Source organism: Aquarana catesbeiana, linkage group LG09, assembly GCF_042186555.1.
Source record: "Aquarana catesbeiana isolate 2022-GZ linkage group LG09, ASM4218655v1, whole genome shotgun sequence".
Taxonomy (NCBI): domain Eukaryota; kingdom Metazoa; phylum Chordata; class Amphibia; order Anura; family Ranidae; genus Aquarana; species Aquarana catesbeiana.
The window spans coordinates 119632736-119647316 of record NC_133332.1 but is presented as its reverse complement, the minus strand read 5'-3'; the positions used below and the strand labels follow the sequence as shown (position 1 = coordinate 119647316).

At 43.1% G+C, this 14581-nt stretch overlaps 1 protein-coding gene across 4 annotated transcripts in view; it reads right to left on the bottom strand.

The window, feature by feature from the left end:
- LOC141108025 (integrator complex subunit 6-like) overlaps window positions 1-14581 on the bottom strand; it is a 182606-nt gene that overhangs the window by 167462 nt on the left and 563 nt on the right. For all 4 annotated transcript variants that reach the window (XR_012235996.1, XM_073599200.1, XM_073599201.1 and 1 more), the window contains exon 2: window positions 14502-14579. Coding sequence is in view for 3 of the 4 variants with exons in the window: in XM_073599200.1 (XP_073455301.1) it covers window positions 14502-14579 (78 nt within the window). In the remaining variant the exon portion in view is untranslated. The remainder of the gene's footprint in view (window positions 1-14501; window positions 14580-14581) is intronic.

Sequence of the window (14581 nt, the reverse complement as noted above, 5' to 3'; positions counted from 1 at the left end):
AGGACAGCTTGTTTACACTTTGACTAATCTTAGACTTCAAGTTCACCTTCCAAATGTCTCACAAAAGGAAACAAGCCTCCCCAGGGCTTGTGGTTTCTAGGCCTCAAATGTTCTTCCAGAGGGGAACCCACCAAGAAAAGCAAGGAAGAAAAACACGTGCCACATCCGAACCAACAGATTTTGCTGGCAACCATCTTTGTGCCATTAAAGTTGTGGTAAACTCAAAAAGTCCAGTCCCCCGAGAGTTGTCATAATGTACTAGTATGCATTGCATAAAACTAAGAACTCCATGGGCACACTGTCACCGTTGACAGGGCTTCCATCTTCACCCGGTCTTCCTTCCGGGTTCGTGGGCTCTAGCCATTTAAATGGGTAAGCTGTGATGGAGTCTAGGTCACATTGAGTATGCTGACCATTTAGGGTACAGTGCGCACGTGCCAATGATGTCGCCGTCTGCAAAATACCTCCTAAATGGTGCATGTTTAGGAGATATTCATTTTACCTACAGGTAAGCTTTATCAGCTTACCTGTAGGTAAAAGTGACAAAGCAGCGTTTACTACTTTTGGGCCTGGTTCACACCTATGCAGGTTGCAGTTGAAAAGTGCAAAATGCACCTGGAATATTCATCAATACACATTGTTGATCCATTAAAGTCTATGTAATTAAAAATACAACCTGCTGGTTCCTGACCCTTTCCATAAAATGCACAAATGTGACCCATAGAAAACCATGTTAACCACTTACAGACCCGTTGTTTAATGACCAGGCCATTTTTTGCGATACGGCGCTGCGTTGCTTTAACTGACAATTGCGCGGTCGTGCACGCTGTACCCAAACAAAATTGACGTCTTTTTTTTCCCCTCAAATAGAGCTTTATTTTGGTGGTATTTGATCACCTCTGCAGTTTTTATTTTTTGTGCCATAAACAAAAAAGTGCGACAATTTTGAATAAAAAAACAATATTTTTTACTTTTTGCTGTAATAAATTTCCACAAAAATGTATTTAAAAACAAATTTCTTCCTCAGTTTAGGCCAATATATATTCTTCTACATTTTTTTTTCACCAAAAATATCGCAATAAGTGTATATTGATTGGTTTGCACAAAAGTTATAGCGTCTACAAACTATGGGAAAGATTTATGGCATTTTTATTATTTTTCTTTTACTAGAATTTGCGGTGATCTGTGATTTTTAGCGGTACTGCGACATTGTGGTGGACAGATCAGACACATTTTTGGGACCATTGACATTTATACAGCGATCAGTGCTATAAAAATGCACCGTTTACTGTGCAAATGTCACTGGTAGTGAAGGGGTTAACACTAGGGGGTGATCAAAGGGTTAAATGTGCATTCCCTGGGTGTGTTCCAACTGTGAGGGGATAGGAGGACTAGAAGAGCAGACATATCGTTTTTCCTACTTAGTAGGAACAAACGACATGTCTCTTCTCTCCTGACAGAACAGGGATTTGTGTGTTTACACACAAATCCCTGTTCCTGCTCAAGTGTACGCGATTGCGCCCACTGGCCACGCACGCCGGGTTTCCCGCCGTGCAGCAGGCGCGCGCCCCTATCGCCCTTAAAGGTACAGACGTACCTATATGGCGATTCACGGGAACAAACCACTTTGCCGACGTATATCTATATATATTGCCGGTTGGCAAGTGGTTAAATGGACTGTAGTGTTACTGAAAAAGCGTTGCTAAGCACTTGTGTACAGAACTGTTAATCTCATTACATTTTTTTTTTTGCACCCACATCTGGAGGCAAGTGTGATGATTGTTTGCCAGGCAGCTTGTTTTGTCACATTTTAGTTCTGAGACAGGTGTTATGGTCACTCTGTTCTGTTGGCTTGTGTCATTTAAAGTGTCACTAAACCTAATAAAAAAAGAAAAATCATTCCAAATAATCTTTCAGTTTTTTTTGTGCTGTTTGTTTAGGGCCAAAATCTTTATTGTACAAAAGTTCTGGTCATTTATAGTTCGTTGTTTGTGGTGGCAACAATCTGCGAGCTCAGAGGCTTTGCACCACTGCTACCACACTGCGCATGCTTCTCTTCAATCCAAGCAAGCTGTGTCTACACATGGCTTACTGTGGAGGAAATTCCCTAGCTAACTAATCTCCCTATGGCCCGGGTGGGGCAGGGCTAAGCCAGAGCGGCTCATGCCCTGTGATGTGGCCTCAGCTTTTTTAGGCCCTCCCCCAAGGCTGTACAAAGTAGATTGGAGCAATCAGTCCAAGGCTGAGGGGGCAAGGACTGAAAAAGCTAAGACAATATCACAGGACATGTGACCTGCTTAGGCTTAGCCCCGCCCCCAGCCCATGCTAAAGGGAAAGAAAAGTCATGTGACCCCAATTACACATAAGGAGAAATTATATTTGAGAAATTAACTTGTTCAGATCCGCACTATAGCCGAATGACAGCTACAGCGCGGACCTACTTTGCCGCGAGTACGTCTATTGACGTCCTCTCATGCCCGAGCGGCCTGCGCGCCCCCTGCAGGGCACGTGCAGCGCGCTCTGTGATCAGCGGGTCTATGAGACTTGGCCAATCCCGACCCCTTACCACGTGATCAGCTGTCAGCCAATGACAGCTAATCATGTGATGTAAGCAGAGCCGGTAATCGGCTATTTTTTCTCCTCATGCTGAGTGTGTGAGGAGAAAAAAAAAAAAAAGCTGATCACCGGCAGCTCTCAGAGGGACATTGGTCCCGATCAAGGAGAGCTCCCGACAGCTCATCTGTGCCCACCTGTGCCACCTGCCAGTGCACAACAGTGCCGCCTGCAGAGATAAAATGAGAATTCTCCCACTCTATAAGACTCTGGCAGCACCGAGAGTATGATGTCCAGTTCTGGGCACTAGTCCTCAGGAAGGATGTACTGGAAATAGAGCGAGTACAATGAAGGGCAACAAAGCTAATAAAGGGTCTGGAGGATGTTACTTATGAGGAAAGGTTGCGAGCACTGAACTTATTCTCTCTGGAGAAGAGACGCTTGAGAGGGGATATGGTTTCAATGTACAAATACCATACTAGTGACCCCACAATAGGGATAAAACTTTTTTGCTGAAGGGAGTTTAACAAGACACGTGGCCACTCATTAAAATTAGAAGAAAAGAGGTTTAACCTTAAACTATGTAGAGGGTTCTTTACTGTAAGAGGGGCAAGGATGTGGAATTCCCTTCCACAGGCGGTGGTATCAGCTGGGAGCATCGATAGTTTCAAAAAACTATTAGATAAGCACCTGAACGACCACAACATACAGGGATATACTAATGTATAATAATGTAATACTGACATTTAACCCCTTGCCGCCGAGCGTACGCATATATGTGGCCTCGGCTTTAGGGGGTTATACTAGGATGATGCCCACAGCTGCGGGCATCATCCCGGTACCGTTTTTTTTAGAGCGGGCGATCAGCTATCCAGAGATAACAACCAATGCAGCTAAAAGCCGCTCGACTGTTATCCCGGAGAAGCGGGAGGGGATATCCCCCCGTCCCGCCGCTCTTACCGGGCCTCCCGTCCGACCGGGAGACCCGATCCTCCACGTCCGGCGGCTAGAGACAGACTGGCATGAAGCCGGAAACTGCTTTGTTCCAGTCTTCTCTCTGTAAACACGGAAGTGACGTCACAACATCACTTCCTGTTTACTCGGCTGCCAATGGCGCCGGTTTCTAAAAAATATACAGTATTCAGAATCGCCGTTTCCGGCGATCTGAATACTTTGATGTGCAAAGGAGGGATTGGGGGTCTTTTAGACCCCCGATCCCTCCATAAAGAGTACCTGTCACCACCTATTACTGTTTTCATTCCTTGTGACAGCAATAAAAGTGATCAATTTTTTTTTTTTTATTTTAAAAACACAATGTAAAAAAATAAAAATAAATATTAAAAAAAAAAATGTTTTAAGCGCCCCCGTCCCCGCAAGCTCGCGCAGCAAAGAAAAAGCATAATGAAGTCGCGCCCGCATATGTAAACGGTGTTCAAACACATGTGAGGTATCGCGGCGATCATCAGAGCGAGAGCAATAATTCTAGCACTAGACCTCCTCTGTAACTCTAACCTAGTAACCATTTTTTTTTTTTTTTAAATGTCGCCTATGGAGATTTTTAGGTACCGTAGTTTGTCGCCATTTCACGAGTGTGCGCAATTTTAAAGCATGACATGTTTGGTATTTTGGCGTAACATCTTTCACATTATACAAAAAAATTGGGATAACTTTACGGTTTCGTTTTTTAAAATTCATGAAAGTGTCTTTTTCCCCAAAAAGTTGCATTTAAAAGACCGCTGCACAAATACCGTGCAACATAAAATATTGCACCAATCGCCATTTTATGCTCTAGAATCTCTGCTAAAAAAATATATACATAACGTTTGGGGGTTCTAAGTAATTTTCTAGCAAAAAAATACAGATTTTAACTTGTAAACACCAAATGTCAGAAATAGGCTTAGTCATGAAAGGGATAATCACACACATAGGTTGGACTTGATGGACGTGTGTGTTTTTTCAACCTCACCTACTATGTAACTATGGTGTCCTTTTATGAAACTGAGATCAGCGGCGATCCCGAGTCTCACCGCTGATCTCAGCTCGTTACCAGTTTATGAAACTGAGATAATCAGCGGAGAACATTATCTCAGCACAGTGAGAATTTGTAACTGACTTCACAGAAACGGCCAGTTTATGAAGGTGCGATCTCCGCACCTCACTGGCGATCTGTGGCAGAATTCTCACTTTCTGATTCACCATTTCAGAAGTGGAGAATCAGAGTGAGAAGCCTGAAACTGGCTGATATTCTGTAGAAAGAAAGAAGTCTTTTGACTTCTTTCTTTCACCAAACAGTCAGAGCACACCTTCCCCACCATTACACACCCCAAAACCAGCAGGATAGGAATTTATAGTGTATATTATATATATATATATATATATATATATATATATATATATATATACACACACACACACACACACACACACACATATAAATACACATATATATACACACACATAAATACACACACACACATATATATATATAGATATATATATATATATCTATATATATATTTTTATTTTTTTTTTAGATGTTCACGTCTCTGGCTGGGTTCACACTTGTGCGATGCGTGAACCAGCGTGATTCCTGTGCGGGTTTTCACATCGCACCTACATTGACATCTGCGCACCACTGCGGGTGTCAATGTAAAGTTAATGACACCCCCAGATCATTTCACAGATCGCAGTGCGAACTATGTAATGGTGCAGGAATCGGATCGCATGGGTGTTCACACCCATGCGATCCGATTCCAGTGCGGACCAAATAAAGGGTCCTGTACCATTTTGGTGCAAATGCAATATGATTTAGGGCCAGTTCCCACTGCTGCGGTGTCCGAGATCGGATGTGATTCGCACCGCAGTGCAAAATCACATCCGATCTCTGTGCGATGCGATTTCAGCCATACAGATAGTATTGCTAAATTTGCATTGCCCTCGGACCATACTCTTACAGGGCCCTTTTTTTGGTCCACAGCAGAATCGGATCGCATGGGTGTTCACACCCATGCGATTCGATTACTGTCCGAGTTTGCAGATCGCACTGCGATATGCGAACTGATTTGGGGGTGTTGTTAACTTTTAGGCCCAGTTCACACTTGTGCGATGCCGGACATCGCACAGGCATCGCATGTTATTCGCAGCACACTGCCATTCACATTACATGCGATGTCTGTGCGGTGCGATATCAGCTGTACAGATAGTATGGCTGATATCGCACCGCATTCGGTGCAAACACGCACAGGACCCTTTTTTCTGTTCGGACCAGAATCGGATCGCATGTGTGTTCACACATATGCGATCCGATTCATGTCCGAACTGTCAGTTCGCAGTGCGATATGCAACCTGATCTGGGGGTGTCGTTAACAATGTATTGACACTCCCCAGCGATTCGCATATGGCAGTGTGAACAGACATGCGAGTCGGTGCGATGCGGGAACCCGCAGTGGATTCGCAGTGTTCTCGCATCGCACCAGTTTATCAATTTTTATGTTTATCTATAATGAAATATATTTTATTTTAATTTATTAATAAATATTTATACTTGTATACTTTATTAAAATTATTTTTTTAATGATTATAAATGTATTTTGCATTTATATGAATGGTGTATAGCTGCATTACATATGTGCATTACATTCATTTACTATACACCATTCACATTTAAATAGGGACATGTATGATCTTTAAATATTGATAAAAACAATGTTTTTTTTATAATTAGGTTAATGTATATTGTGTAGGGGGAATTTATCTTTATTATTTTATTAATATGTTGGGGAATAATGTGTGCTGATTTGTGTTAAACTTTTGTATTTTATGGTTCCTCATACTGTAATCCCGCTATATCACAGGAGATTATAGTGAGAGGAGCCATTCTCAGGAGTTCCCGGCGTTTGTAGATCGCTCCTCAACTCAACATGAGAAGCGATCTACACACTTTCATAAACAGGCACTCAGAGGAGAGCGATCTCCTCTGAGAACTGAAAAGCGGTATTTTACCGCACTTTCATAAAAGGACACCTATGTAAGGATAAACACTAAAGAAAGCTGGTCTAGACCCAATTTTTTACTTAAGTGGGTAAATAAGTTTTGGTACACATTTTATGGAGTGTGGGCACTGCTTGGGAGCATGGAGTGATTTGAAAGAGGTGTATTGCGAGCACTGCTTGGGAGCTTGGAGATTTGAAGGTGTAGTGTAGTGCACAAAATTTTAAGAAGCACGGTTCTAGAATGCTAGTAGATAAAAAGGGACACTAAACTTTTTTTTGTGTTAAAAAGGCATTTGGGAAAATATGGACACTGTATTACATTAACTTTGTTGACTTCTGGAATATCAACTTTATTCACATTTGATGATCATTTAGGAAATGAGGAAGGCACTTATTTTAGTGCGGGGCTTCTTACTCAACTTACTATCCTTATACAAAGTAATAGAGACAGTATGGTGCCTAACAGCTTTAGCCAATATATATTCCTTCAAATACCAGCACTGGATTGTAGATTTTTTTTATTCAATGGATCCATTACGACATACCTATATTGGCAACTCACTGTTGGTAATATCCTGTTACATTGTGAGAGTTGTCATTTACCTAATATTAAAAAACGTATTTCCTTTTGGACAGTACAACGAATCTCCAGGAATTGCTCAGGGGATACACTTTTTGAAGAGGAAGTAAAGGTCTTAAAATCCAGATTTAGAGCAATAGGCTACAAGGAAAAAGTTGTTTTCCTTTCTTTTTTTTTTTTTTTTTTTTTTTTTTTTTAAAAAACAGCCAGACATGAAGATGGGAAGCTGTTATTTAACCACTTCACTTCCGGCCCATAGTCAAATGAAGTCCACGGATGGGATCTCCCATCCTGGGCGGGCGTCATATGACGACCTCGACTTCTCCTGCGGGCCCCCGCAGCGCAGTGATCGAGGATGAGGCGTGTCCCTCGGACACAGCCCATCCCAGATCCGTGTAAAGAGCCAATAAAAAAAATGGCTCTTTACCACGTGACCGGTTGTGTCCAATCACAGCTGGTCATATGCACGTTCGTGCGCGGCCCTAGGGCGCGTGCAGAGCGCCAGTCGAGGATGCCGCTCGTCACCCTGACACAGCCCAACCCCGATCGCGGTAAAGAGCCAATGAAATTGGCTCTTTACCACATGACCGGCTGTGTCCAATCACAGCTGGTCCCAGAATGTCAACAAACCACGGTAACGAGATGTTACCGGGTTCTCCTCCACACACACGATCGTGTGTGAGAAGGAGATTGCAGTAACATCTCGTTACCGCTTACAGTGTATACCAATCACACTGATTCCCCCCCCAATAAAGAGGATCTGTCACAGCCCATCTGAGGACCAGAGAAACTGTCACAGTTCATCTGAGTACCCAAGTACCTGTCACAGTTCACCTGAGTACCCGTCACAGTCCATCTGAGTACCTGATTACCTGAGCACCTGTCACAGCCCTTCAGAATACCTGTCACCAGCCCATCAGAGTAACGGAGTACCTGTCACCAGCCCATCAGAGTAACGGAGTACCTGTCACCAGCCCATCAGAGTAACGGAGTACCTGTCACCAGCCCATCAGAGTAACGGAGTACCTGTCACCAGCCCATCAGAGTACCTGTCACCAGCCCAGAGTACCCGAGTACCTATCTGCAGCCCATGCCTCATAGAATATACGTTGGGGTATTTGCTTTCCAAAATGGGGTCATTTTACAGGTAATTCCACTGTTCTGGTGCTCAAGGACCTTCGAAAGTGTGATAGGTAGGAATGAAATGAGATGTGCAATTTATGCTCCTAGAACGCCTGAAGGTACTACTTCAATGTTGGGCCTCTGTATGTGGCCAGGCTGTGTAAAAGTCTCACACATGTGGTACTGGCATACTCAGGATAAGTAACCGAATATATTCTGGGGTGTAATTTTTGATATATACATGCTAGGAGTTAGAAATCTCTTATAAATTATAAATATCTTATAACTTGACAATTTGTGTAAAAAAAAAAAAAAAAGATTTTCTTTCCACGTTTTCTGAAGACTTGTGTAAAAAAATGAACCATTCAAAAGACTCATAATGCTTCATAGAATATACGTTGTTTGTTTTCCAAAAAGGGGTCATTTTACGGGTAATTCCATTGTCCTGGTGCGCCAGGGCCTTCAAAAATGCAATAGGTCGTTAGGAAATTAGAGGTGTAATTTATGCTCCTAGAACGCCTGACAGTGCTCCCTGCATGTTGGACCACTCTATGTGGCCAGGCTGTGTAAAAGTCTCACACGTGGTATCGCCATACTGGGGAGGAGTAGCAGAATGTATTTTGGGGAGTAATTTTTGGTACATACATGCTATGAGTTAAAAAGATCTTATAAACTGACCACTTTGTGTAAAAATAAATAAGTTTTAATTTTCTTTCCACGTTTTCCAAAGACTTGTGGAAAAAAAATGAACCGTTCAAAAGACTCATAATGCCTCATAGAATAGATGTTGGGGTGTTTGCTTTCCAAAATGGGGTCATTTTGTGGGTAATGTCACTGTCCTGGTGCTCCAAGGCCTTCAAAATTGTAATAGGTCATAAGGAAATTAGGTGTAATTTATGCTCCTAGAACCCCTGAGATGGTGCTCCCTGCATGTTGGACCTCTCTGTGTGGCCAGCTATGTAAAAGTCACACACATGTGGTATCACCATACTCGGGGGGAGTAGCTGAATGTATTTTGGGGTGTAATTGGAAGTATGCATATGCTATGTGTGAGAAATAACTTATAACAATTTTGTGAAAAAAATAAAAAATTCTTAATTTTACCAAGAATTGTGGGGAAAAAAATTACAACTTCAAAAAACTCACCATGCCTCTTACTAAATACCTTTGACTGTCTACTTTTCAAAATTCAAAAGGGGGTCATTTGGGGGTATTTGTACTTTCCTGACATTTCAGGGCCTCAAGAAATGAGATGGGCCGTCAGTTCACATCAATCGGTGCCCAAAAAGGAGCTTACAACCTAGTCCCTAAGACCCCCTCCACACTGAGGCGCATTTCAGGAGCTTTCAAGCTAAAAAAAAAAAAAAAAAAAAAAAAAAGTGCCTCAAAAGCTCATGAAAACCTTTTTCCATTAAAAACAACAAACGCTTTCACACTGGGGCAGTGCGCTGGCAGGGCGATGAAAAAAACGCCCCTCTCCATTGAAACTAATGGAAAGCTCTTCAAAAGCACTCAATGGGGGTTATTTACTAAAGGAAAATCCACTTTGCACTGCAAGTGCACTTGAAAGTGCAGTCGCTGTAGATCTGAGGAAGACATGCAAGGAAAATAAAAAAATTGCATTTTAGCTTGCACATGATCAGATGATAAAATCAGCACTCATTTTAGATCTACCCCTTAGATTTAGAGCGACTGCACTTCCAAGTGCACTTGCAGTGCAAAGTGGATTTGCCTTTCATAAATAACCCCCAGTGTTTTACCGGCAGTTTAGAAGAGCCTCAGTGTGAAAGGGGCCTTATTCACATCCATACATAAACATACTAGGGCCAATTAGCCTACGAGCGTGTCTTTGGAGTTTGGAAGGAAACTGGAGTACCCAGAGAAAACCTGTGCAAGGAGAACATGCAAACTCCAGGCAGGGAGTGCTGTGCGCGGTTAGTCTTTGAACTGGCAACACTAGTATTAACAGCCAAATTCACCTTTGGAGCATGATACGGCTTATGAGCCACTCACCACTGTGACAGCAGGTGGGTGATCCTCTCCCCACACCTACTGTCACATCTTATAATTAGCATGGCTGTGCGAGGCTTGGTTTGTGTGAACGTTAGCGTCTACAAACTATGGTATATATACTGGAATTGACACAGCTATAGAGGCTATACTGCAAAAGTGGCGATCAGCAACTTATAGTGGGACTGCGATAGGGTGGCGGGACAATCTGACACTAACATACACTCTCTGGGAGGGTCACTGATGTTGCCAGCGAAAATATTGTACACAGACACTGTACTAATAAACACTGGCTGTGAAGGGTTTGACATCTAGGAGCAATCAAGGGGTTAAGGGTATGCTGCTTTTACTTTACTATCTTCCTGTTTTTTTCTTCCTGCTCTGCAGGGAGAACAAACAGACAGATTGCTGTTCCCTGTACAGTGTGTACAGGTACTGGAGCACCTTGTCTTTTGGCACATTAGCAAGATGCATGTGGGGCCTTTAATAATGGCACCACTGCACATCTGCAAAACAGCGCGTTTTTCTTCACTGCAAGAAAGCATGCAATTTTTACGCATGTTCCCAAAATGCTCAAGCGTGAACAAAGGCTACGTGAGCAAAACAATAAATTACCCTGACATAACCCCAAATTCATCATACACTTAAACAGGCACCCTTCTCTTGGTTTTGGTAAAAGGCAAAAGGAACTGCCTACGCATTGCCTGTAACAAAACTTTTGTTTCTGCTATCTGCCATGGTTGTGAGTAATCCACATTCTGGGAGCTGTTGTCACCACCAGACACAGGAGTTAAAGCGGAACTAAACCCAACGAGTTAACACTTTCAAAAAACAGTTGCATTCCCGGCACATCCTAAGAATGCCAACTGTAACATCTGCTTGTGTTCTCAACCAAATTCTCAAACCATCAAACGGCCAGTGTTATAACTGATTCACATGTGCAGCATCATGGCAATTAAAAATCAAACAGAGGCCAAGATGGCAGCTTCCTTGTCTGAAAACAGGATCATTTAGCCCTAACTACTTGACCTCCGGACAATTTACCCCCTTCATGACCAGGCCATTTTTTGCGATACTGCACTGAGTTATTTTAACTGACCATTGCGCGGTCATGACTATACCCAAATAAAATTGATGTTCTTTTTTTTTCCCACAAATAGAGCTTTCTTTTGGTGGTACTTGATCACCTCTGCATTTTTATTTTTTGAGCTACGAACAAAATAAAAATCTTTTTTACTTTCCGCTATAAAACACAAATAAAATAAAAATTTCTTCATAAATGTAGGCAAATTTGTATTCTGCTACATTTATTTGGTTAAGAAAAAAAAAACCCAATAAGCATATATTGATTTGCGCTAAAGTAATAGCGTTTACAAACTATGGGATACATACTGAAATTTTTATTTTATTTTTTACTAGTAATGGCGGCGATCAGCTACTTATAGCAGGACTGCGATATTGCATCAGACATTCAGGCACTTTTGGGAACCAGTGACCGTGATCAGTGCTAAAAATATGCAGTCATAGTAATGACACTGGCTGGGAAGGGGTTAACCATCTAGGGTGATCAAATGGATAAATGTGTGCCTAGCCAGTGTTTTGGGTTACACAGTGTGCTGCTTTTACTAAGGGAAGTCATGGATTTTCTTCCCTGCTTTGCAGGAAAGAAAATTCATTACTTCCCCGCTGACAGGACAGAGCTCTGCCTTGTTTACATAGACAGGTCTCTGTCCAGTGTGAATTCTGGCACCTGCTGTGTTAAATCACAGGAAAGACGGGTTGCCATCGGTGTGCGTCCTCTGCCCGGAAGTGGCAAATCATGTACCTAGTGCGTAATCTGGCACAGGAGAGCTGCCGTACAGCTATGTTACACGGTCGGCAAGCAGTTACATTTTTCTGAGCTTTGTGCCAGCTGATCTCTAAGGCTGGCCATACCTGGTTGAATTTCAAAAGAATGTTCTTTTGAGAATCAGAAATTTTGTGATCCGATTGTGCCACCATTGATTTCGAAATTTGACCAACCAATTTCACCTCATGCTGCTACAGAAAAGAATTTTTCTTTTTTACACTCTTGCGCTATTCTTTTACGGTTACATTTCTTGCACGATTCTCCCAATATTGATTAGAAAATAGTTTGTTTTTCAAAAAATTTCCAACATGCCCGATTACTTAAATATCAGCTGTTGCTGCAGCCCACTAATGGTGCAAAGTCCGAACGAAAATTCTTAGATAAGATTTTCGAATGAGAGTTCTTTCGAAATTCGACCCATGTATTGCCTGCCTAAGACCCCATACACCATTACATTTTCGGTAGATTTTTATCTTAAGGTTTGACCTCATATTATATATGTTGGTAAATCTGAAGTTTCAATTTGCATGCAATCAGGCAGGCCCTTGCACTACATGGTTGTAGTAAATCTGAAGACAAAAATATGCAGAAAATCTAATAGTGCATATGGGGTCTAAGTATCAGCAATTTGAAGGGAGCCATGACAAAGTGATAGAGGAGGCAAATATTAAAGGGGTTGTAAAGTTATTTTTTTTTTTTTTTTTTAAAATAACAAACATGTTATACTTACCTTCACTGTGCAGCTCGTTCTGCACAGAGTGGCCCCGAACCTGGTCTTCTGGGGTCCCTCGGCGGCTGTTTCAGCTCCTCCCCGCAAGCATTTACCACCTTCATGCGAGCTCCCTCGCACGGTGGTGAGTGCTTGCGGGCGCGCTCCCGTGATACAGCCGGCGGCTATAGCCGCTCGCTGTATCACTCGGCCCCGCCCCCCAGCGCGCCGCATCATCGGATGTGATTGACAGCAGCGCGAGCCAATGGCTGCGCTGCTTTCAATCCATCCACTGCAGCCAATCAGCGACCAGGCTGAGCTGCAATGAAGCGGACGAGGAGCGAAGATTCGAGGCGTCAGGTAAGTAAAACGGGGGGCCTGGGGGCGGCGGTACTGTCAAAAGTTTTTTCACCTTAATGCATAGAATGCATTAAGGTGAAAAAATTTTTACCTTTACAACCCCTTTAAGGCCTCATACACACGGACGTTTTAACAGCGGCTTTTTTGCTGCTTAAGAACGCCACTCCATATTATTCAATGGGCTCATACACACCATGGCGTTTGAGCTGTAACAGGTATGGTCGTTTTTAAACTCCAAACAAAACCAAGGACCAGCGCGTTCTGAGGCTCCAGCGCTAGAGCTGTTTTGACGCTGAAAAAAGCTCAAAAACGTGCATTAGAACTATACCGACATTTTTAAGGGTCAGCGTTTTTAAGCGGTAAAAATGTTTATGTGGGTAATTCAGGAGTGGAAAATAGCAGAGGGATTTTTTTTAAAAATATGCACGTTAACGCTTAAATGACGTTAAACGCGCATTAACGCCAAGTCAAAACGCTAATCGCGTTTTTAATGCTGCTTTTTTCCAGCTATTGTTACTAGCTTTACAGACTGTTTTTTAAAACGTCCGTGTGTATGAGGCTTAAAACGGTATTGAACCAAAACAATACTATAGTGCAGCTTACCAACCATTAAATGTGCTGACTGCATTCGTTTTTATTACAGGCTTTTTTTTTTGCTCAATTTAATATTTTTGATAAAAAAAAAAAAAAAAAACAAGTGGCCGTGTCTCTTTAATTAAAGGGTCAGCACCACACGTGGAATTTGTGAGTATAATTGCCAATAACGTTGATCATTTTCCTGCCTCGTGTTATACAATTTGCAGAAGAGGAGCAGCTCTCCTCCTATAGGAGATGACAGCACATCCACAAGTGACACACTCAGCATTCCACCCTACACCGCATGCCAACGACTGAAGCCCGCACTTCCTCTCTCCCGCCCACTCTGGCACAGGCCCCGCCCACAGAAAGGCAGTAGAGAGGAACTCTCCGCGCCGCCACTCTCCCTATTTTGCCAATCACTGCGCAGCTCGGGTTAAACAGGAAAGGGCGTGTCCCTGACCTCCTTCCCACCAATCAGTCGGTTGTTATCGCTGACGTCACCGGCCCCCTTTACCCTCTAGCGCTCTCCTCCCCGCCTCCATCTCGAGCAGCCTCAGAGCTCATACAAAAGCAAGATGTCGGCCATCTTCAGTGGCCGCCACCGGGCGCCTCCCGCCGAATTTCACATCCCCTCCGCTGTGCGGCGTGTCCCCCTAAGGGGCGGTTCCTGGAGGAGGGAGGGCCTGGTGTTACGTCCCGCCATGGAGTCGGGTGTCACAGGGAGGAGGGGGGGAATGATGCGTTTACCTTGATGCAGTATGGAGGCTCGTCATATGTAACCAGCATGTACCTGTCGCCCCTACTAGCCGGATCCCGGGCACGCAGCT